General features: G+C 45.2%; 1 protein-coding gene across 1 annotated transcript in view; it reads right to left on the minus strand.

Moving 5' to 3' along the window:
- The window catches only part of DARS1 (aspartyl-tRNA synthetase 1), a 390,822-nt gene extending 366,139 nt beyond the window's left edge, over positions 1–24,683 (minus strand). The window contains exon 1 of the mRNA XM_078682456.1: positions 24,528–24,683. Within this exon, the coding sequence (XP_078538582.1) occupies positions 24,528–24,550 (23 nt within the window). The 5' untranslated portion in view covers positions 24,551–24,683. The remainder of the gene's footprint in view (positions 1–24,527) is intronic.
- Between the last annotated feature and the right edge of the window lie 1,250 nt (positions 24,684–25,933).

Genomic DNA, 25,933 nt, shown 5'->3' on the forward strand with positions numbered 1-25,933 from the left:
TGCGCTTCTTTAACTCTCTACGGCTTCCCGTCGGACACCGCCCCAGAGTCCCGGGACTTTTAGCCCCCCAAGGCGCCTGCGGTCTCTACTTCTCAGGTCTGCTACAAGCACGGACTAAAGACGCTGCATAGTCTACTGATATCTACATTGAAGCACAGTCCACTCTCTGTACGACACTACCGACTGCACTGTACACGATCAAACCACTTGTATATTCTGCCCAGCAGTGCGCCTACTGTACGGAACCTACACTAGTTAACATTGTATCCGTAGGCCTGTGGGTCCTGAACAATCATTCAGAATAACTTTGTTGAATTTTCTCGCTCTGATGAGTTGTTCCACTGCATGAAACGCTACGGCAGTACTTAGAAACTGGACGTTGTAGTATTTGCTTGTCTAAGTAGTTCCATTCTTTTTTTATTTCATGCTCAGAAATCGCTATTTTGAGTCAGTATGATAGAAGTTGCCTTAAGGAATGAAGTTTGACTACTTTATTTTCAAACCTGTTTCCATAATCGGCGTATCCGCCCAGTGCCTACTTGGCGATTTCCTCGCCCTGTCAAAATAATAACATCGAAAGATACACGTACACGCGATGTGCGCACTGTATATTGTACATTTATTGTGCCGAAAACACCGCTCAAACTGTTTACTTGTATTCACATTGTCAACACAACAAAGTAATTGAATTATTGCACGCTGGAGCCTGCAGGTACAATGCTAAGTACAATTTTCATGGTAAATTGTGTGCATGGCACTTGGAAACTTTCTGGAAGGTCCATATTGTACCACAGCAATGTGTACCCACCAGCTACAAATGTCAACTATGCAGTACGAGCAAGCACTGTATACACTGCGTCCTTTTATAGGCTGCAGCATCACTGCACATTTCACTCACTGTGCATCCTTCACCCTCTGTACACCCCGCCCCAACTGTGCACTTTGCACACACTTTATACTTTGTAACCACCCACTGCACAAGGTGATCACTGTGTCCAGTACACACACTGTAGATATAGAACACTGCAGCCAGCACTTCAATCGTACACCACATCACAAGCATGCTAAGCACTGTATGCAGTTCACCCACTACGCATGTTTTATCCATTGTACACACTGTACTCTTCACACTGTTACCCATCCATACACTAAAAACACTTTGCAGTCCTAGCTGTCTACATCCTGCACACTTTTGCGCACTGTTTACAATGTACTTATAAACTCCGCATACACATTTTAAATACAGTGCACACTGCAAACACTATGCATACTTTGTTGGGACGACTTTAAACACTACACCCTACGCCCACGGTTCTCATTGCACCTATGTACACAATGTTCACAGCAGACTGCTGCTTATTTCAGTTGAGGAACTGTTTAAAAATTCAGCTTTGGAAAGCGAGCCTTCCTCAACATTTCTGCAAAGGTATGTATCTATACCATTTATTGAGTAAGGGCTATTGTTGTGGCCACTGGAATTATGCGGCAGGGGAGCACCACATTATGCAGCAGTGTCGACTAATTTATGCTAAAAAAAACATTGGCATAGCCAATAGGTCTCGCCTTTGGGACCTTATAAGTATTTCATTATGCAGACAATATCCTTGGTGCAACATCAACTGTTGCATGGCTAAACACTTATAATGTCCCAAAGGTGAGACCTACTGGCTATGCCAATGCTTGTTTTTAAATTTGCACTAGTACAACCCAGTACTGCACATCTTACAGGCAATTCTGTACGCTGCTGCTGAACAATGCGGTACACGTTATATGTGTTCGCAGGGGGCCTCCTACAGTGCTATAAGTGTTCTGTGTGTGAGAGAAGCTTAAAGTTATTAATTACCCACTTGAACATGTAAAGTGTATGCTCTCCTACATTGGCATGAACCACATCACTCTCCAGTAGACATTGAAAAATAATACTGATTATAGAGCAGCATGCTAACAAAGTTAAAAGCATCACAACTAAAAATTACGCCCAGATATATTGCAATGCCAATGATCTATTTTCATACTGTGCCTGCCGTCACATTCAGATGGATTCATAGCACTGCAAATGCTACAACACAGTGGTACTCCTTTTATAATTTTTTACAAGAATGGAAGGCCAAGCCGAACCTCTCGTGTTCTGAACATGTGGCCTGCAGTTTGTGCATCAACCTCTGCACTAGGTTCTATATTTAGCTCAACACTCTGCCACACCATATCACTTAAGTCATATTCAGAAAAGGCAGATATCCAACAATATGACCGCTAAAGAAGCAAAGTGATTATGTAGAACGTACTTTTGCATTGGAGGTACTGCAAAAAAAGAAGAGAGGCAATTTGCCAATTTTTTCAGTCACGCAAATATTTCCAAAGTTTTTAGCAAGGTGACTTCTACATTCAGTATGGATTTTACATCCCTTGTTTGGGTCAGGATATGTGGTCGCAGGGAGACGTTCATAATGTGGGAGGGACTGGCCATTGATTCAACTTTCATTCCAATACACCTGTTGTTTGTAGCATTAATAACAATCAGACAGATGTGTCTAAAAGGAAGAGAGGAGAGGAGTTGGCCTAACAGCTGGGGCGGTCGGCCTCTAATCTGGGGAACCGGGTTCGAGTCTCGGCAATGATGCTCAATATCTTGTGATTCTGGGCAAATCATTTAATCTCCCTGTGACTAACAAAAAAAATGAATGTGTTCTCAGGTAACACAACTGGTGATATGTAAAGTGCTCTGATACCCGATGACTTCGGGTCAAGTTCGCCCTAAATAAAACTCAGCTAAAAGAAAAAAAAAAAAGCTCTGAGGAGCGTGGCCGGGCGGGATGGCCGGGTAGACATGCTTTGCCTTGGCTCCCAAACCGCGCCAAAATCCTGAGCATTTAAGCACCACTGAAGATCTCTAAAACTTGTACAGGAGCGTCTAACCGGATGCGGGTCCCGTAGGGAAGAAACGGGTGCCTCGCGGACTGGAACGGACACCCCGGTGAGCTCTGTCGAGGTCTGGGAGCACCGTGAAATGGGGACCGTCACTGGCAGAGTGAGGGAGACCACAGAATGTTGGGTGCACCATCAGTGCGACCGGTCAAAAGCAGGGGAGCCCACCCCCTCTTCAAGACCCCTACAGGAGTGGTGAGAGGACTGAGGAGTACCGCATCTGAAAATCGCTGGGTTCACGACAGCAAGGCACTGCAAATTGGCGGCCGGCTCCCTCGAACAGAGGAGAGGTCACTGAGGGGTGTTCTCCCCTTTTGGCCGTATTGGAATAGGGGAGCATACCCCTCTTGCAGACTCCCACAGAAGAGGTGTGTGGAGCGCGACTCACCGTGTCTGAATATGATCCATCTGGAGGCTGGGGCCGCGATGCGGGGGCGGACCGCAATGAGGAAAGATGACGACCTAGTAGCCGGTGAGCAGTAGAGGGACCGTAGCGGGGATCGAAACAGATGCGGAAGCAATTTAGTTCCTGGTCGGGCGGGCCTCGTCTGAGAATCGGCGGCAGACAGGGAAGCTGCCTGACCTTGGCATGGCTGCCAGAGCCATATCGTAATGCTACATACATGAGGGAGTTCGGGTGATGCCCCCCTTGGCAAATCTACATGCCCAGATGCAGCAGTACTGAGGTGAGGGGGGCAGAGCCATGAGCCCCAAAGTCTCCAACTACTTTCCACCTGCTGAGAAAAGACAACCCCGGGCGCAGGGATAATCCACGTAAACAATTGCACTCACGAGAGACGATCTGATGGCGTCAATACGAGAGTTTAAGACGGAACTGCGCGCGGAGCTTAACCAGGACATTAAATCCTCCATCGGTCAACTCAAATCGGACCAGACTGCCCAGGTGGCTACGCTTCAACAAGATGTGGACTCAGTAGGCACGCGAGTGCTGTATTAGAGACCTGGACTGCAGATACGCAAGAACAGATGCACGAGCTCCAGAAGTAATTACAGCTCGCCCTGCTGAAGTCGGAAGATTTAGAAAACAGAGCCCGAAGAGACAACATTCGGATCCGGGAACTGGATGAGGGAGCGGAGGGGCAGAATCTGGAGGACTTCCTTGAGGTTCTCTTCGTGGAGATTCTCAGCCCACGACAGCTCAAAATTAAGTTGGAGTGTGAGCACTGGGTAGGGAGACAGTCTACTGGAGATCGTTGTCGGACACGAGACATCCTTGCGAAGTTCCACTCCTTCAAGGTAAAGGAATCCGTCTTACAAGAGGCCCGGAAAAAGAGCAACAGCTCCTTCCAGGGATTTCGCTGCAGCGTGTACCAAGATCTGGCACCCGCGACACTGGCGAGGAGGCATCAATTCCAGCCTATCACAACGAAACTCCGCGATGACCGCATAAAGTACAGATGGACGTATCAGTTTGGACTGAGCTTCGAATACAACAAAAAGATGCACCACATCACGGAACTCGAGGAGGGTCTGCGGGTGATGGGTCTCACCTCTGGAGATACTGTGAGCACGGGAGATGTACAAGAGGGAACGGGCCGAGGCAGCCAGAGAAACCACCACTTGGTGGTGGTGTGGTTGGTGGTGGACAAAAGATTTTCCTTAACCTCAGTCTTTGACCTACATGGCCCTTCGGTGGGGAGTTGGAGCAGGAGGCCCAGCTGCTAAGGGGCGCAGAGCTAAAATCGGGATTGCTGACCCAGTAGATAGGTGGGAGGAGGTAGGAATTAAATAACGCCATGGTGTTCTCTATTGTGTCATGGAACGTACGAGGATTAAACTCGCCACTTAAAAGGCAAAAAGTTTGGAAATACTTACCGGATCACCGATTCGAAATAGTGGCGCTACAGGAGACACATTTAAATTGTGCAGAAGAGTCTAGGTTACGCCACAAACAATAGCCCCTTATATATAGGTCCTCGGAGGCTACGAAACAACGAGGGGTGGCGCTCCTGTCTATAGCTTAATCAGACTCCAACCAGCAGCTGTCAAAACCGATAAAGAGGGCTGGATAGTCATGGTGAAGGAAGTGGGGGGTGAATCGAAGAGGGGGCGGGCGTACAATCCTGCATGGCAACCTAGCTACACTACTGCTCGAAATCGATAAATTCAAGCAATATATATTGATGCATCAATAAGTACATTTTGCAAGAATTTAAGTAGATTGATGGGTATATATGTAATAAAACAGCAAGCAGTGGTCTCCAAAAAAGAATGTAAATATAACAAATAGTTTGCTTCAGTATTGAAGTAAGAATAAGCACTGGTGAAACTTGATCATTCTGAGCTGTAGGAAAAGATAGAAGTAATAAAGGCAGAAGATGTGGGAATGAAACCAAGACTTTTTTCTCTTTATTGTAAGTTATTTTTAAGAGCATTGTGGCTTCGTGTGTTTCTGTACTATGCTGACAATTTTTGATATAATCAACTATGGATGTTTTGCGTGAACATGGAGTAACCCAGCATAAATGAGCAAGTCACTTGCACAAAGAAGGAGACAGCTGCGAGGAGAGAGATATATTTAGATCGCTCCACCTAACTTTGTACTAAAATGCACTGGAGTAAAGGGGTGCGACAGGAAGAAATGTGACACTGCATAAAACTAGGGTAACAAAAGTGGTAGGAGTTCTGCAGTACCAATGAAGACAAACAAATTATGTGAAACTGAGTTAAGAGGCAACAGTAAAAGGTTAGAGCTGCCTCATATAGAATGGATTTTCCAATAGCATCTATGCATATCACGTAACGAGCAGGAGTAATACTGAAGTTACATATTAGAGTTCCTTTCCATTCAGGCAGAAGGAACAACTTGTATATTTTTAAGTATACATGCATCAGCTTAAAGGTGTTTATATTTTAGGTTTTTGTGGAGTCCTTAAAGTGGGGGAAGGCAGACAAACATTAGGGAATGAAGATGGGGGGGAGGGGTGGACATGAGACACAAGACAACCAGTGCGGGTAGGTTAGTACAATTCACAGGCAGCAACAATCTAAGCTTCACAAACATTATTCTATACTGAGATCAGTGAATATATTGACGAGAGGGACCAGGTTAGCACTACTTAACCATCGACAGTCTGTGGGTGCCTAAAGCACTTGCTGTGACATGGAACAAAGGTAGAGTCTTTCTTATCTTTCACACTCTTAACTCGCACACACACTCCCATCCTCAACTAAATGGGCCGGTCTACCAATGTAGAAAATGCATGAGCAATTGGTAAAGCTCTCTGGCCTCAAAATCCTAAACCAAAAGTTCAATGCATATGTCTCAGCCACACAACTAAACAAACTAGAATTCAATATCAGTTACACATTATCAGACGCTGAATTAGATTATGATTGAAATGGAAAAGTTTTAAGTTTATGGAACGTTATGCTTGAGCTACCAATGAGCTACAAAGGCAGACTGGGTGCTAAAGAAATGGCAATAATGTCACACTCCTCAACTTTTCTATAGCCAAGGCAACTTCGTGGAAAGGAACGATATTGGGTATTCCAATTTGAGTCTCATTCTAGAAAGGTGAGAAATCTTATTGCGTGTGGAAAACAGCGCTGGTACTTAGACACTGCCTAATTTATAATGAGGAATATAGTCCACCAGCAGAAACCACTCTGCAGGAATGCTGCTAATGGTAACAATCATTGGCATAGCCAATAGGAAGCGCCTTTGGGAACTTATAAGTGCTTAGCCAGAGGTTTTGGCTTGGCCTTTGTTTTTAAGCTGTGTAGCAGAGCAGTGTGGCTGCTGTGCAGCATGTATAAATACTGGCCATTTGTTGTCGTTTTAAGAGTCTACAAGGCCTGGAAATGAAACTAAATTGGAACAAAATCGTATGTATTAATTTGTCGGATGTATTTCCTGCCCATGTATAATTATTAGTTAAGGGTCATCAAAGCAAATCTAAAACACACTGGAAAGTGCTTTCTGTTTATATTTGCTACTTTAAGTATGTACAGATAGGGGCCAGAAAAAACAGGCTTTAGGTGATTTTACCGTAGTTTTGCAGAGATATCAAAATACCAGAAAACCCTCCAGGTGATAAACATATATGCCTAATGTTACTTTTAGGAAATGCATTCTCCCAGTGTGGCAGTAAAAGTATTTACCAAATGAAAGGAATATACAGAGTGTGAACGCAGGCGGTACTGGAAAAACCAGAAAGCCTAGTTGAATATAAATGGTTTTAATGTCCTGTGAAATGCACAGATGAGGCCGTAATAAGGCGGCAGCCACTGCCCATACAGCAGCTCAAGCTCTGTGTGTGTCCTAAAGCTGCCTCAGCTGGCCGAAACACAGGGGGCGACTAAAGCCCTTGCTCTATGGCGTTGCGCGCCTGGGTACGGGTAAAGATAAACGTATCATCTTCTCAGAGTAGTATAGAATTTGTGCTTTTTTTTTTTGCCCCTTTCTAGCTCTAACTCAAAACCGGAAGCGGAACTGCTGCCGGTGATGTTGAACTTGTTGGTGAAAATGGGTCGTACGGAAAAAAAAAGTGGACAAACAACAAACAGGAGTAAACCCGTTAGCCCATTTGAGACCGGGTAATAATTGCAACAAAGAATCAGCGTCTCAACAGGAATATCACGTGGGAGGACTGTTCAAGGCGAGAGTAAATCACATAGCACAGGGAAAAGAACAAGGGAGACCAATGGATAGTACAAAGATTGTTATTTGCATATAGAAGCACAGAGATACAACTAAATTGCAGTAACCAGAACAACCAAATCTGTACTGGCAGTGTATAAGTGAGTTAACGGCGCAGTGATACATGTGATTACGGAACAACGTGAGGCGGCTCAAAAAGTGAAAGGTAATTGGTGAAGGTCAAGCAAGGTATTTACAATCACAAAACAAAAATTCATTATTTGCGAGTGACCATTCAGATGCCGCGAAATGGCGTTGTAGGGTCGACGGCGTTTAAACCTCAGTAAGTTGAGGTCATCATCAGGACAATGGTTACACGATTTGGTCAATTGCTCTGTCAGAAAAGGAGAATGAAGAGATCCAGAGGGAATTCCACGTCTGGGATCGGATATGCAGCGTCGTTTGGAAGCAATCAATGCTGGGGAGCGATCAGGAATCTGAAGTCCAGCGTCTGGTAGGGCCGGCGAGCAGGGCGTGAAGTCACGCTCGTGGGAAAAAGAGTTGAATCGGTTACCAACGGAAAATTCAGTCAGTGATTTCGCTCCGAGGAGTCAAGGTGCCGGGATTAGTCGGGCTGCATCTGGAATGAAAAGTGGAGCAAAGAGCTCGGAACATGCAGGTGGAGGAAGCCAGACAGCGAGTTTGGCGGGTGAGAAGAGACGGGGAAGAAAGACATCTTGGGGAGGGTGAACTACAGACTAGATCGAGGCAGTCATGGGTCTGGGAAGGAAACTGATATAAAAGGCAAAAGGGCGGGCTAAAGAGGCAGTGTTAAGTCTAGGGGCGAGGCAGGAGAAAAGATGGAGAAGTAGAGGGAAAGTTGTGAAACTATAAAGACAAAATCAGCAGGGATGTCACTGCCGACCCAATGTGTACAATTTTTTTTTTTTCAATTAAGCGTAATTGTGGGCATAATAGAACCAGAGTGCGTAATGAAAAAGAAAACAAGCATTGGCATGATGTCAAGCTGAAAACGAGGAGCTCCCAACGCTCGTGCTATTAACAGGAGTTGTGTGCATGCGAGCAAAAGTGAAAACGCGCGCGAAAGTGAAAGATCGGTGAAAGCGGACGGCTGCGCACGCACGCACGCGTAACCGCAAGTGCTAGGCCACAAAAAGCATGGGGTAGCACTTTGAAAACCCCACTTACTAAATGTCTCGCAGAGCAGCGCATGCGCCGACTCAGGCGATACCTAAAAATGATCTGAGGGTCCCAACAGTTTTCCCCAGCACAGGAAATAAGACCATGCAAGAACAAGCATTGGAAATGCAATAGGTCTCGCATTAGGAAAGTTTGAGCTATTGGTCTTATAAATGACATTTGTTTTATTTATGTGTTGTTTTTTCAAATAGCTAAATTAATAGCTTTGTCATTTACAATGCCAATAGTTACACCTTTCGCAAATGTGACACCTATAGCAATTGTTCCTGGTGTGTTGCTGATTGATGCTAAGAAGCAGCTCTGGTGAACAGCGCCCACAGTATGTCGAGCTCCACAGCACGCATTTGGAATGCACTCACGAGTGTGGTGCCTAACCAAAACTAGAACTGATTTTACACATGTTGCTTTTTAAAAATATAAATGCCGATGTGAAGCCCCTACCTTGAAGGCGCCCGCGGGACCTGTGCAGGAAGGGTGTAAGGAGTGAGGGAGGGGTCGGGCAGACTAGGGAATGGCTGCGGGAAGAGGAATAAGGAAGTGTTCACACTTGCTTAAGAAAGGCTCCGTTTGTGCTCAGAGGGTGGGGAGGGCTTGTGATGCGAAGCAGGAGGGGGAAAGCTTAATGATAATGCCGAAGTGGAGGTCAGCATTACCCGTCATTATCTTCGGTCCGTACCGCATTGATGCAGACTACAGACCGGTTCGAGTCTCCCTTTCTCAAACCACATATGTAGCAGCAGCTAGAAACACACATAAGTAATGATTCAGATCACATGTAGAGAAACTGTGCAGATAAACAGAAAAAGAACAGGCAAACACACACTGTGCTTTCAAACCTTGAAAATGTGCCGTAGTCATTTCTATAACACTGAAACACACACATGGGCCGCCACAGTAGAAACCCTTTCACAGCTGCTGAGTCACCCTTCTCACTCTGCCATCTCACTGTTTTGCTAATCTGTTCAACCTCATCACATGAATGATCAATCAGCAGGAAGGGTGTGAAAGAGAAATGACGAATGAGACAAACAACCGGGAAATTTTTTCAGAACAAACAGCCTTAAACAAACACCAGTCCGACCACGGGGTGGAGGGGGAGAGGGGTGCGAAGATTAGAGGTGGTCTGTGGGCAAGTATTCAGCCATTTACTAGAAATGATTTTACACATGCAGCTTTTTAAAAATGTAAATGTCGATGTGAAGCCCCCTATCTTGAAGGCGCCCGTGGGACCTGTGCAGGAAGGGTGTAAGGAGTGAGGGAGGGGTCGGGCAGACTAGGGAATGGCTGCGGGAGAAGGATTAAGAAAGTGTTCACACTTGCTTAAACCAGAGAGGGAGGAGAGAGCACATACTGCGAGTACGGGAAATGCAAGCGGCGGGGGGAGGCGGGGGTTGGGTTCACAAGGGAGAGAGCAACACGAGTGGTGGGGGAAAAGCACGAGGGAGACAGCAACACAGGGAGAAGTACACGAAGGAGACCGACACAGGGAGTGGGCAAAATTCAGACATGGCAGACAGCAACAGTCAAGAGAACATCACAGCGTAGGGGAGAGAAGCATATGGATGTGAAGGAGAGAGTGGGGGCAGAGACGCAGACATACGAGAGAGCGCAATACGGAGGAACAGGAGAGAAACACACAAGGGAGACATCAGGCAAGCACATGCACTCTCGTGGACTTCTTAGTCAAAAATAAAAACAAGTACAGGAAATGCAAGCGGCGGGGGGAGGGGGGGGTGGGTTGGGTTCACAAGGGAGAGAGCAACACGAGTGGTGGGGGAAAAGCACGAGGGAGACAGCAACACAGGGAGAAGTACACGAAGGAGACAGACACAGGGAGTGGGCAAAATTCAGACATAGCAGACAGCAACAGTCAAGAGAACATCACTGCGTAAGGGAGAGAAGCATATGGATGTGAAGGAGAGAGTGGGGGCAGAGACGCAGACATACAAGAGAGCGCAATACGGAGGAACAGGAGAGAAGCACACAAGGGAGACATCAGGCAAGCACATGCACTCTCGTGGACTTCTTAGTCAAAAATAACAAGTTAAAACAAGCAACAACAAAAAAAACAAGACACGGCCTGCCGGCCGTGAAAGTGAAAGTACGGCTGGCCGGCCATGAAAAATTAGGGGAAGAGCAGCCAGGAGAGAGCAGGAGCGGAGGCGCCAAGCTGGGGAACAGATGACTGGCGATTTGATGATGTGCACGCGCATTTTAGCTCAATGCGCTTGCGCATTGACCTAAAAGCGCACGGGCACAGCATCAAATCGCCAGTCTAGTTAAACTCTGTTTAAGCCCCTATAGTCTCGCTCCGCTCAATGCGCATGCGCATTGACAGGCGAGACCTAAAAAGGTAGCATTGACGGCAAAACTTAACATCAGCTATGAGCTGGACCTAGGTAGTATCAGAACCATAACCAACAGTTCTGGTCTGATGTGAGGGCTAGATTTGGTCTCTACACATTCAGATACACAGAGAAGAGGGCTTTTTGGCCACATGATTTAATTCACAGTCCCTTAAATTCACATATTTGTCTGTTAGCACTTTTTGTTTTCCAACAAGGTCAAAATTTACACGTAAAAAACATTCCACCACCTTAGTACTTAAAATCAAGAAAAATCAAGTGCTTCGCCAACGTTCCTTTTTTTATTGCTGCCAGAAATGAACATTTGTGTGTTTAAGATCAGCTATAATTTCCTAATGCCGGCAGGAATCATAAGGACTACAAATGCCACCAACCCAAGCGTTATGGAATTTTATAAAATATCAGCTTGTTCATGGTACGAGATACTTCTTTCTTAAATCTATCTGACCTATAAAAAGATCTACTCGTCTCTTTGGTGCCATGCAGTGAGGTGACAAATTGTTGCAACAATCTCACTGAATTCGAGAGCTCTGAATATGCCAAGACTATAGCATGGTCTGTATTCTACCAATGCCCTGGTTTTTCCACCTTTATGCAAATCGACATACTGGAGCGGAAAGTAGCAAGAGGTGGTAGTTTCAGGGTTCAAATATCCTTTGGAATCTATGCACATCTACAAATGTGCATGTTTCGTGGTCTTTACCAACTCATCTCTAATCTCCTTCCACACTGGACACATGGGAAATTTACTCCTGACAAGAGCAGAGGAAAAGGCACTGGATCTTTTGTCTTCCGTCCTTAAGGAACGTTCACAGAGGGTGCTGCTACAGCACTTCTATTCAGAGGTCTTCTCCCTGCCCCGTGTAGTGCTGAAGGGCCAATTATTTTTTTTAATCCTTTAATTAAACCAAAGAACAAGCTTCTGATAAAAGCAAATCCCAATATACATATACAATTTATGTCTAAGACACAGCATTTAACAGAAATTGCAGCACGCAGGTACATTGTACGAATTTCTGCACACAGCCAGATTGAATTCGCCTCTTACATAGGGCTCATTATCAAGCCCCAGACTTTTCAACCTTTGTCTCTCTACTTGCTGCCATCATACGGGCCTATGGGATGTATGCAATATCTTATTCTGATAACACACAGACCATTGTGATGATTCCTAAAAACTCTGCTGCCACTGCAGAACATTTCTCTCAATGTATGTCAGCAGTTGCCATCTGGATGGGACGGAATTTCTTGAAACTAAATGGGGAAAAAACGGAGGTGATACTCTTTGGGTCGCATTCCTTGAGTTGGAAAAGCAATTGGTGGCCGGGCACTTTAGTTACTTTTTCCTGTCCCAATTGAGAAGGCTAAAATTGTGGGGTTATCTTAAATACTGAACTTACACTCAATGACCAGGCTAATCCCACTGTAGTGGCCTGCTTCTGAAATCCAAACATGCTTAGGAACATTTTTACTTTTATCCACTTGCCAACGCGAAAGCAGGTCGCACTACCCCATATCATGTCTAGACTGAACTATTGTGACTCCCTCTATCTTGACTACGAAATCAGCACTCTGCACAAATTGCAGATAGTACAGAATGCGGTTGCCAGGGTGATCCTTGATAATCTCAGGCATCAATCAGCCGCTGTGGAGCTGGGTACCCTACACAGGCTCCCCATCAGAAAGTGCATCATGTTTAAAGCCATCTGTATGGTGCACAAGGCCCTTTTTCCCCCAGGCTGGAGGGGATTAAAGATATGCTTCACTGGCAAAATTCAGGTAGAAAACTCTGCTCGGCACACCGTACCCTGCTCGCTGTGACTAGAAACCGAAAGAAGAGATGGGGAGATAGAGCTTTTTCCATTGCCGCAGGCAGACTTTGGAACTCTCTTCTGCAATCCATGATGGCAATCCGAGACCTGTTGCCTTTTAGAAAGGCACTTAAAACTTGCTCTACTAGTGATAGGCAGTAAGCTCCTACTTTATGGTGAGTTTATAGACATGATTTAGTTCTGGATGGTCGGTAACAGTGCCTTGATGCCCTCAAGTAACTGTTGCGCTCTATAAAATTAAAATCAAATACATAATACCTACTGGCGGTCACCAGTAAGTCATTCTAGTTAGGAACTATATTCCATAGGAAGAGTGTTTTTTGTTTTGCTAATAACATTGATGCCATTTAAAGAATTTTCAAAATTTGTTTGGCAGTCACATCAGCTGCTGTCTAGCGCGTTTCGGGGTGATCCTGTAAGTGGGGCCCAAGAAAACAAAGGGGGAGGTGGGGGGAGGGGACATATTTCCCCATGCAGTTTCCCATAGGAATTTTAGACACCACTACAGCCCAAACCACTGAACGGAATTTCACCAAATTTGGCAAATAGCTAGACCTTTTTGTTTTGTTTTACATAGCGCGAACTAGACCCGAGACATCGGGTACCTGATAGCTTTACATGAGTACCAGTTTCGTTACATGAAGACACATTCATTTTTGTTAGGCACCGAAAGATTAAGTGATTTGCCCAGAATCACAGAATGTGGAGCGCCGTTACCGAGACTCAAACCCGGTTCACCAGGTTTGAGGTTGACCGCTCTAGCCATAATGATACACTCTCTCCCAAAGAGCTTTGTCCAGAAAAAGTGCTGTTTGTAAGTTGAAGTAAATCTGTCCAGTAGTTTTGGAGTTTTTAAAGTAAAAAGATTTTAAGTATATCTAAAGATGTGAATCCACTGCGACGGATTTTTGGATCCACGAGCCAACAGCAACGCCATGATTGGCTGGCTGCAACCCCGAGAAAAAAGCTGCAGCCGCCATTTTGTGAATCGGGACTCTGTTCCAGTGAAGGGGGAAATTAAATTTAAAAGTGATAGAAGGGTTCAGGGCAGAGGTACCCTGAGGCCATGGGACTGATGGAGGGGTCTGTGACAGATCCCTCACGGACAAGAGATTGTCAGAAATTTTATTTTTTGTGTGCGCGAAAGTCCGCGGATCCACAGTAGTGCTCAGTGCGACTCCGTGTGCTCTGCGGCGGATCTGTAGATTTAAAAACTAATTTAAAAAACACATACAACACTCACAGACCCAGACACCGCCACACAACCACTCAAAGATCCACAAAGCCACACACAGCCAGGGATACATTTGTAGAAATAGCAATAGCATACGTTTTTATTATGTGTGTTCTTTTAGTATTGAATGTGTGCTTTTGGTTGGGAACGGATCCACATATCCATAAAATTAATAAAAATTGAAAAAAGACTTGCTGCATTTGCAATTATAGAAAGACTACATCAGTTACCTTATCAAATTTTTTATTTTTAAAATATATAATAAGAATGAATGTGTGAATAAAATGTATATGTAAACTTGTGAAAATGTATATTAGTAAATTGAACTTATGGGTCAAATAGAAGTACAATTTATACAGAAAAAACTGAAATTCACCCAAAAACGAAAATTATGGTTACAGGGACGTTATAGTTGGGGAAATAGCATTAAAAGCCTTAGAAATTCACTGACAAAGCAAAGGTTACAGGGACGTTATAGTAAAGAAATAGAATTTAAAAAAACCTTAGTAATTCACTGAAAAAAACGAAGGTTACAGTGACATAGTTAGGTTCAGATTTTACACACATAAAACCATAGAAATTCAGCAGTTATAGTTACCTGACCTAACTATAACTTACACCCCATGCAAAGCACTACAACACTCATAAAATGGTCAGTGACATTACTGATGACGTCTCAAATTACATAATCCAGCACAAAACTTCAATATACTTCATAAAATACCATTTACATTTTTAGGGCTCGGCCTACGTCACCCCTGCGTCAGCAGGGGGGCGGAGCTCCGAGCCGTATTGTTAAGGGGTTCTGAATCGTGCAGGAAAAATTCCTCAGTGCGCGAGATTTTTAGTACTTTACTTTTACCATCTGCATGGTAATTGGTCCTCGCGGTGGCGTGTTTGTAGTAGGCTCAACGCAATAGACCATATATATTTCACGGTGGGCATTTCCTGCATTTTGTCTGCGGTTACGAGCATGGCAGTCCATAAATTTCAATTAGGAGCTGTCAGGGGGCAGTGGTAATGGAATCCAGATGGTCGGGGCGCGTTCACCAGTCTGCAGTGAGTGGCGCGGCGTTTGTGCTTGTTCTGTGTTCTCCTTCTACCAAAGACATTACTCACTTTTCCTCTTTTCATGCAGATCTTGTTTTCTTTACTGACTACAGCTGTGTTTATATAGACGGTGGCTTCAGTTGTGCAGCAGGTGCAGTGGCACCAGTGTGGCGTAGCAGGTGCAGTGGCACCAGTGTGGTGTAAGTATTTTTGGTGGAGCAGGTGCAGTGTTACCAGTGTGGCGTAGGCGTAGTTACCATTGGTGGAGCAGGTGCTGTGGTACCAGTTTAGTGCAGCAGGTGCAGTGGTACCAGCGTGTGGTAGCTACCATAGGTGGAGCAGTTGCAGTGGTAGTGTTGCTTAGCTATGATTGTGCAGCAGGTGCAGTGGCACCAGTGTGTTGTAGATGGTGTTGTGTAGCAGGTGTAGTGTTATCAGTGTTACTTAGCTATGATTGTGCAGCAGGTGCAGTGGCACCAGTGTGGCGTAGCTATCATTGGTGCAGCATGTGCAGTGGTACCGGTGTGGTGCAAGTATATTTGGTGGAGCAGGTGCAGTGTTACCAGTGTGGCGTAGGCGTAGCTACCATTGGTGGAGCAGGTGCTGTGGTACCAGTTTAGTGCAGCAGGTGCAGTTGTACCAGTGGTAGTGTTGCTTAGCTATGACTGTGCAGCAGGTGCAGTGGCACCAGTGTGTGGTAGATGGCGTTGTGTAGCAGGTGTAGTGTTATCAGTGTTACTTAGCTATGATTGTGCAGCAGGTGCAGTGGCACCAGTGTGGCGTAGCTATCATTGGTGCAGCATGTGCAGTGGTACCGGTGAGTGGTAGCTACCATTGGTGGAGCAGGTGCAGTGGTAGTGTTGCTTAGTTATGATTGTGCAGCAGGTGCAGTGGCACCAGTGGGTGGCGTAGTTACCATTCGTGGAGCAGGTGAGGTGTTAATTAGCTATTATTGCGCAGCAGGTGTAGTACCACCAGTGTGGCGTAGCTACCATTGTGCAGCAGGTGCAGTGGCACCAGTGTGGCATAGCTACAATTGTGCAGCAGGTGCTGTTGCACCAGTGTGGCATAGCTACCCTTGTGCAGGAGGTGCAGTGGCACTACTGTGGCATAGCTACCATTGTGCAGCAGGTGCAGTGGCACCAGTGTGGTGTAAGTATATTTGGTGGAGCAGGTGCAGTGGTACCAGTGTGGCGTAGGCGTAGCTACCATTGGTGGAGCAGGTGCTGTGGTACCAGTTTAGTGCAGCAGGTGCAGTGGTACCAGTGTGTGGTAGCTACCATAGGTGGAGCAGTTGCAGTGGTAGTGTTGCTTAGCTATGATTGTGCAGCAGGTGCAGTGGCACCCGTGTGTGGTAGATGGCGTTGTGTAGCAGGTGTAGTGTTATCAGTGTTACTTAGCTATGATTGTGCAGCAGGTGCAGTGGCACCAGTGTGGCGTAGCTATCATTGGTGCAGCATGTGCAGTGGTACCGGTGTGGTGTAAGTATATTTGGTGGAGCAGGCGCAGTGTTACCAGTGTGGCGTAGGCGTAGCTACCATTGGTGGAGCAGGTGCTGTGGTACCAGTTTAGTGCAGCAGGTGCAGTGGTACCAGTGTGTGGTAGCTACCATAGGTGGAGCAGTTGCAGTGGTAGTGTTGCTTAGCTATGATTGTGCAGCAGGTGCAGTGGCACCAGTGTGTGGTAGATGGCGTTGTGTAGCAGGTGTAGTGTTATCAGTGTTACTTAGCTATGATTGTGCAGCAGGTGCAGTGGCAGCAGTAGGGTGTAGCTATCATTGTTGCAGCAGGTACAGTGGCACCAGTGTGGCGTAGCTACCGTTGCTGCAGCAGGTGCAGTGGCACCAGTGCGCCACATTGGTGTAACACACTCACTACCACACACTCACCCCCACAGACTCACCACCACACACTCACCACTACACACACAACCACACACACAACACACCACCTGCCGTCAGTGCACGCTTTCACCAGGGCCAAATACCACCAGCCATCAATGCACGCTTTCACGAACCACAAACACCACCAGGCGTACAACACCGGCCGTCAGTGCATTCTTTTACAAGGCGCACTCACCAGCAACCGTCAGTGCACGCTTTCACCAAACACACACCTCCAGGCGGCAGTGCAGTCTTTTACCAAGCACACACACCACCAGCCATCAGTGCACAATTTCTACAGGTTGTCACACACACCACCAGCCATCAGTGCATGCATCAATTGTTAACGCATCCACAGTTAATTATTGTAGCAATCTCAGTATGGTACACTTTACTTTTAAACATATTCATGTAAAGCACAGCATGCCACCATTGCTACAATTCCAATGTAACCCACATAATTCCACAACACACCACATGCACACACTCCATAACACATGGCGAAAAGACATTGCCATTTACAATGCCATTAGCTCAAACTCAAATAAATCCGAGCCCGATTGCATTTTCAATGCTTGTTTAAATAAGAAAGGGATACAGGTGAGAGACTTACAGCAGAGAGCTCATTGTAACCTTACCAACGACTACACTCACTTATCACCTAGGAGAGAGTACTTAGCGGATAGTGCTGTCTCTTCTAAAGCACTACTCTAAACACTAATGGCCAAAGTAAGATGACTAACTGTACAGGTTAGTCTATCGCACACCACAACACCACCATTCATCAACCTGGAAAGAGCTTTTAGTGCAGGTGTCAGTTTTACACAAACCACTACAACACACAACCACTAAAGTGGTCTTAGCGGACAGGCCACTGTGTCACAAACCACTAGTAACATTTTTCTTCATACTGCAGAAAGGGGTCAGCAGACAGGTCAGTCTGTTGCAAACCACTACTTCACTGACAGGGATAGAGAAGTTGGTTGCTGGGACAAACTGCATAATAATATGATCTTGTGAGGAAAATAGGGAGTTCTAATTTAACTAATTAAGGATATGTGATGAACAATGCTTTTACATAATTTTATTCAGCCAAATTTGTATTTGCTCAGGTGTCTCCATATTATGAGGTGAATTCTGTCAAGTTCCTATTAAAGAATGAAGAACCCCTTCACTCCGGGAAGTACAACTTAGAGGAAGGGGAGGGAAGGACTTGCTAATTATTTTTTCCTCTGCAAAGGCTGAAGTTTTCAATTGAGGCTAAGGAGATCTACTGGGTGCGACTCTCAAAAATTGGGATTCTCACGATAAGGGAACAAAGCCAAATTGTCAAAGAGACATCTGGGTGCGGATGTATGTTGAGCACCTAAAATTATACATAGGCAAACCTACGAGGTAAAGATAGTGAGGTAGTATTTCCAGCAAAAGACACTGGTGGTGAGACGTCAGAAGAACAAGACTAATGTGGTAAAAAGGGCCAAAACTGAAAACTACAGTTGTAGAAATACCAAAAAGATATGGGACTTTATTAGTAAATGCTGTTGTGGGTGAGGGGTTTAAAACTTTGGTCAAAGAAGTGAAGATGATTTTCAAGCGTAACAAGGAGCACTCGGTATCAAATTAAACGGAGTGACTTCAAGAATTTAATTTATTTGGCTGTACATCACTAAAAGTGTTCAGGGTAAAGGAGAGGCATGCGCACATTTTAGAATATTTTCTCCTATGGGGGTTATGTTGAGTTCATAAATTACAGTGGTCCTGGTATTAGGATGCACCCCTATCCCTGAGTCAAAGTCAGGGGTTTAGAAAATAATCAGTCCATCCTATGGGCTCAGGCAAAACCCAAGCAGCCCTAGAATATCTGAAAAGCAGAGACAACCGGGAACCTATGGTGGTGTGGATTCTGTGGAACCTTGCAAGTTGTCGTACCTTGACTCCTCTGTAAATGTGAAAACTGTGACTAAAAGCACCCAGTTTCCTCACACTTTTCATTATGATGGCTACAGAGTTCAGGCTCTTCGTCAGCAGACACCGAGGTAATCCTACAAACCCTGGACATTTCTGAAAACTAGAACCTGAGGGGAATTCAGCATGTATTCACTTGTGAGGTTCCCAGCACGCTTTCTTTCATACACCTAATGACATGCAAATTTCAAAGTATGGTAAAAAATGCAATTTGCCTACATGAATGTGACATTAACAGCCTGCATTCCCACGATTCGCTCAAGAAAAATTGTACCCTGCATGAGTGGGTGAGCCTAATGGATGTGACAGGAACTGAGCAAAACTGAAATCATGTGAAGACCACACTGAGGCTGCATTGGCTTCACAAAGTTCCTGTCTAGTAAGATAGGCCAACTGACACATTATTCCACAATGATTAGAGAAGTAACTCACACAGAAACATGAGAAAAATCGGAGATTTCAACCCAAGTTTGATATTTGCAGGGCATTCTGGGTAAGGAAATGTAATGGGATCCATTAAAGCCACACCACCATACTCTTTCTTTGGTGTCTAGTTTTCAAAAATGTCTGAGGTTAGTAGGTTTTCTTCTGCTGGTGCCATTTTTAGAAAATAAAATGCATGCTTTCTTGCAAAGAATAAAAATTGCATTTTCAGCTTTTTTCCCAAGTCCCTCTGCAGGATCCACAAACCTAGGGTACCCTTACCATCCCCAACATGTGGAAACATATTTCCCGATATCTTTTTTGGAAAAATAAGTTACAAAAGGTATAGGTGCAAACTTCCACAAATATCAAAAAAGGGCTCAGTACGGTGTGGGAAGTCTTGGGAATCCCTAGGCACCCAAGGCATTAAAACGCCTTGAAGCACACAGCAGGCTTATTCTGTGCTGTATGAAAACAATAAATATCTCCAGTCACAGGAACAATTTGAATTCCCTCTGCAGGCACATGAACAATACACTCTACCCTGTCCGGTCCAACAGAAAATATCCCTCTTATCAATGGCCACCCTGCAGGCAATACACAGCACCAGTCTTAGGCACAACAAATACACTTGGTTGGACAAGCACATCATTGGTGCACAAAGACCCTTAGATGAATGCATCCACTCGATAGGTACAAAGAACTCTTAGCTGACTGAAGATCTGTTATGCACAACAAAAAGCTGCTTGGCAGGGCCACGGTATATTCATGGGCAGCCACCTTTTTTCATACCAGCAGTTTATTTTACTTAACTGAGCTTTGCACACAGAGATACACTGAAAAGACACAATATGGCTCTCCACAGAAATGCACAGGACGTAGATCCCACAGTTGTTGCAGGCACCACACTACAATAGCTCTGACACGAACAGTTTGTGGAGCCTAAATTCCCCGCTTTGGTCTTGACAGAGACCCTGGAAACGGATCATGCTGAGATGACACTGTACATACAAGACAACAGACAAGCATGCAACAAACATCAAAGTTTTCAAACTGGTGCAAAACCATTGACTGCATGCCTGCCAAGTAACCTTGTGCAGGATATCTTCAGCCAACCATATCCATTTGCAATTTAAGGTTTTTACATACTGATCTTGAGTGTGGCAGATGGGTTAATGACTATCATGGTGACAGAGTAATTTACACCGTCGCCCTGACGGACGTCAAATTTACAGATGTCTGTCAGCCGCACAGACATCTCTATCGATTGGCAGGAACCGCTATCACTGCAACTCCTGTCAAAGTTGGAAAAGTCTGACAGATGGCTCCATCAAATATGTCAGCTGATTGTTAAACTTTTTAAAAGTTTTACATTTTTCATAAACCAACTCCCAAAGCTGAAGTGAAAATTCTCAAACTCCCATGCGTGAGGGTCTTTTTTATTTTCAATGTCTCTCACCGCCATGGTGGTAACGAACAGTAGAAAAAGCTATCCGATCACTCTCAGTACATTGTGCAGATGGTCAGATGGCTTACCTTCAATGACCAGTACGGCATTGTTTCGTCAGAGTATGTTGGCAACAAAGCCGGAATAGACTTCATTGTTGACATAATGTTTGTCCACCCAGCTCTAAATTGTGCAGACGGACAGTGGGTTTCAGCCCTGTTCAAGATTTTCCAGACAACCAGACAGGGCTATACACTGACCCCGCTCCTTTTCGTCCTAGCTATAGAGCCCCTAGCCCGACAAATTAGATGTGACGCACAAATGTGGGGTTGGCTTTTGAAGGTACATGCAGAGGACAGGATTGCGCTATAAGCAGATGACATGCCATTATTTTTCACTAATCCCCATCAGTAAGGTCCCTCGTCTTATAATGATCTTGAACCTATATTAAGAAGCTTCAGTGCTTTAAGTCAACTTGGCTAAGTCCCTCTGGTTCCACCTAAAGACGACAACGCAATAATGAACTGGCAAAACTCCTTTCCGATTGGACGCCTCAGCTTCCAATATCTCTGAATTAATATAGTGTTGAAACCCGGCCTGACATGAACTCTTAATCTTTCTCCCTGGCTGGCGAAAACCAAGAGTGGTCTCCAAAAATTGGATATTCTCCCACTTCATGTTCTAAGCAGAGCAGTTAATTTTAAAATAATACATTTTACATTGATTTCTCTATGATTTGCAGAATATCTCTCTGATAATACTGAGCCAGTATTTCCAAAGTCTTGTCAAAAAGTCGGACGAGATAAAGGACAGGATTAAATTTGCCAAATGTTGACAGTCGGTGTATGATGACGGAATCGGTATGGAAGAGCTAAGAATGTTCTACTGGGCATCCCAAATCTTGGTTATTAATCACTGTTTGTGTGAAGGATGGAAGGATTGGCCTATCAATTGTAACTCTCTCTACTGAGGTTGGACAATATTATGGGTTTCCTATATGGAGGCAAAATAACTCGGTCCCTTCCAGAAGTAACAAAGATCGTGTTCCTGACATGGTGCTCAGCCTTGCGCCTAACCAGGTGGGATTGTAAATGAATGCGGCACACTCCTACTGTGAAGGAGATAATGGTTAAGTCACACCTCCCAGCTACAGGGATTCAGAAGATTAGATAAAATCGGCATCACAAACTTGGGAGATGTGTGGCTGTGGTCACTTCTGAAGTCATTCAAAGAACTTTAAACACAGTTTCGGCAACATAGAACCTATGTTTATAAACACTTACTGCTCCACCACGCTCTAGTAGTCACCTAGCCCATTGGATGCTGAAGTTGTGATAGGGCCTTTGGGAAGGAATGGATTATGCCAGGTCAACCGCTCATAGGTGATCAATGCTCCGGATAGATTTGAAGCACTCAAGGAGAAATAGGAGGATTGGATCACATCCCAGGAGAATCCAGAATGGCAACCCTGTAGATTGCTGTCTCAGATTCGTTCATTTGAAATATCTGCATGTCACGTACTTAACACCACAACAGATATGTGAAAGGGGTATGCTCTCATCTCCGTCCTGCTTTTATTGTACAGATCCCAACACTGATTTTTTTTCCATGTCACAAAGGGATGTCCTAAAATTGAGCAATATTAGCAGACCATTGAAATAGTGTTAACCGAGTGCCCATAAACAACAAGAATTAGAACACCCAAAGTAGTCAAATTAGAATCCTGGAGGATCCAGGAGGAGGTGGGGGTAGTTTCTGTGAACACATTATGATAGGTATGGCCACAATAATTGCAAAGATAGACATTGCTAAGAAATAGAAATACCCACCCCCCCACCCCCAGATTGATTTGGGGTGGCTAGCAGCGATGGACCGGTGTGCGTAGCTAGAGGAACCTATGCACATAGCGAGAGGTTGCCCTCGCAAACACAACACGATTTGAGGCCACTGGTCATTAAATCAATAACACCGGTGTATGAATATTTTTTGACAGGCATACCCTCTCTGTCAAACTCTAAATCAGGGAAGGATGGCAATCAGGTAGGTCCACACTCCGGTACCGCCAGGACTTCAGTGGGTCCTTCTCGCAACTTCTAGCTAGCATCCCCGTTCCTGCTGAGGCACCTCCATCCCCCCCTTCTAGGTGCATTATTTTCCAGAAGGTATACGTATACTTGCGGTAACAGTTCTTTCACATTTCTTTACACTTCCAGGATCACTACCGAATCCATACTTTAGGGGACGTGACACATAGTTCCTACAGGCGAAACACCACTCACCACCCCCTTAGAGTAGACGAGGATTTTTACGGTCCTGAAGAATTGGCTAGATCCATTTGGACATTTTGCGGCAAGAAACATGTTGACCTCCCTGCACAACTCACTAGGACTGACAGGGGTTTAATCTTCCCTTTCCAGTCCATGACTCTTTAGTCTGTTTTTAGTCATGGCCCAGGTACTCCTCGAATAATAGAGTTGAAGAATCCAGGAGCCATTTTTATTGCACATTCACCATCCGACTTCTACTCACTACATAAAGCCACCATCGCATATATACTATCTAGCTTCACGACAGCAAACCGAGAAGACCTCCGGCAAAGAGACCCCCTGCGGGGCCAGTTGGACATTGCAGTGCCGGCCCAACGAGGAGCTGCCCTATGATGAAGCATGACACCCCTGGGGGTGTCTGTGGGCCCTTGCTCCTTCTAGGAGCTATCCCTGGAGGAGTATGCCCATTCTTACTCTGCCTAGCACATTATGGAAACCGCACACCACTGACGTGACCTGCCCCTTTGCTTCCCTTCCCCCCCAGGAACAGCATACTTTTTCTCTCTATCAAATTCTAAATCAGCCCTTTAGTTTGGTTTTTACAATCATGAATATGGGTTTAAAAGTACAGCCATCATATTGTTTTCCATATAAAGCCAGGGCTGGATGAAGATATGCCAGTTTGACAAAGGGTCATTTAGCATTTATGTTGGCATAGAATATCCTATAAATCTCTGCCCCACGACGGAATGCATCTGCGGCCCAGAACTCTTTATCTCTCCGCTGAAAGGCATAGAATCAATGTATAGTCGCTTAAAAGATAAAAAGTGTACCCAGAAAAATGACAGCTAATAGTCGCAATTATATTAGCTGCCCAGTGCTCGCATCTCCACTCAGAAATGCCTATTGTTCGAACGGAGAGCTCGTTAATAGTTATAGAGTACACTGTATGTGGAACCGAACTTATTGATCGCAGATGCCTAAGCTGACAAGTATTTACAACTCTCCCATGAAATGCATTTAGTCCCTATGTAAAGCCCTATAAAAGGGGGTATGGAAATGTAATACACGTCAAATAAGAGTTGCTGCCTCTTAACGGTAGATTGCATCAGCCGCCTCGCACTCTAATAAACTCAGACGACAATTGCACCAGCTGTCCAGCCCACACGTTTCTGTGTATTTTTGTACATGTCACGTGGCTCACTGTCACTGCAGTACCCAGTGCCTACCCCATTCACTTGTCAAAGCAGAATGAAACCTGCCCCGTTGACTTTATTTGCCCCTCTCCCTGCCGCCCCCCTGCATGGCTCACCCTGCGCTGTCTCCCTTCGTCATGCTGGAAGACGGGTTTCCCGGAGACGAGCACGGAAGGAGGAAGAAGGACGCGTCCTGCCGGCTTGCAACGTGCAGGAAAGGGGACGGGCTGAGAGGCGTACAGTGGAGTGCAGCGCTCAAATCCCACCCCCGGAACTGCGGCCGCGCAGTACAAGGTTCCTAGGCTGCAACGTTCCTACCAGACAGCAACGACGGGCGGAGCACTGCGTGAGCACGTGGCGAGTGGGGCGACAGGTGTGCAATGTGGGCTGGCCAAATATTTTTATTCCTACAGTCTTGGCTATACCAGTAGCGCTTTATTATTGACTTAAACATATGGAAACACTGTAGCGAAGGCACAATTTGTGGCTTGAGTTTATCACATATTCATTCATTGCAACATTTGGGTGGAAAGGCGAAGTTGGGCCAGGATTTCTCCATACATAGCTGGCAGGTTTTAATTTACTAGTCTGTGTAATATTTCCAGTTTTTAGTGTGCTTACTTTATCACTTGCAGAAAAGCAGCCGCGGGCAGTGCACGCTACGAAATTCGTTTTATTAATTAAATTGTTTACTTACCTGTAATTATCCATATGCCGGGTTTTAGCCCTCTCCACCCTGCCCCTCCCCCTCCCCGCCTCCCTGCCCCACCGTAACTCCCTCCACGGCCCGCGGCTGCAGAAAAGAGAAGGGGCTCCAGAAATTACAACGTTTTAGGTCTCGCCTAGACAGCGCGTGCACTTTTTTGTGAGACCTTTTGTTTACAGTCCACCCATTGCTTACCATTGGTTGGCTTTTTTCCAACTCTCCTTTGTCTGTTTCTATATTGTGAGAAGCTGGCTTGGTATATGGTAAGTGGGCACCTTGCACCAATCCAGACAACCCGTATGGTGATTTTAGTGGTCTTAGACAACCTTAGAAAGCTCTGTAAGTGGTAGCTGTGGAGAGAGCAGCCTTCAGGCTTAGTACAGAAGGATTGTAAAGCAGCGTGTTTTACCGGACCATAATCTTATAGGTATAGATTAAGTAAAAAGAACCACACAGTGTATTTATAAAAACAGGTATTTATTGTAAGATTCTCACTAACATATAAAAATATCTCCTATAAAAATAGCACAAAATAATTTTCAATAGAAACAGGTAAGTAGCACTTAATAGACAGTGGTCACCAGGGGAGACCAAACCATATACTAAAATAGAGGTATGCGAACCACGACTGGAGTCAAGTTATACCCAGAAGACGTAGAAGTGCTGGGTCCCAAGGACCCACCCAAGGTAAGTAACAGGAGCCCCAGGGAGGCCGGGTGCAGAGTGGGAACATGATTGCGGGATCAATGCAAGTCAATGGGTAAGTCGTGAATACAATTTTAAAGAAGGAGGACCCTTCCTAGCGGACCCTGAAGA

Source organism: Lissotriton helveticus, chromosome 3_1, assembly GCF_964261635.1.
Source record: "Lissotriton helveticus chromosome 3_1, aLisHel1.1, whole genome shotgun sequence".
Classification (NCBI taxonomy): domain Eukaryota; kingdom Metazoa; phylum Chordata; class Amphibia; order Caudata; family Salamandridae; genus Lissotriton; species Lissotriton helveticus.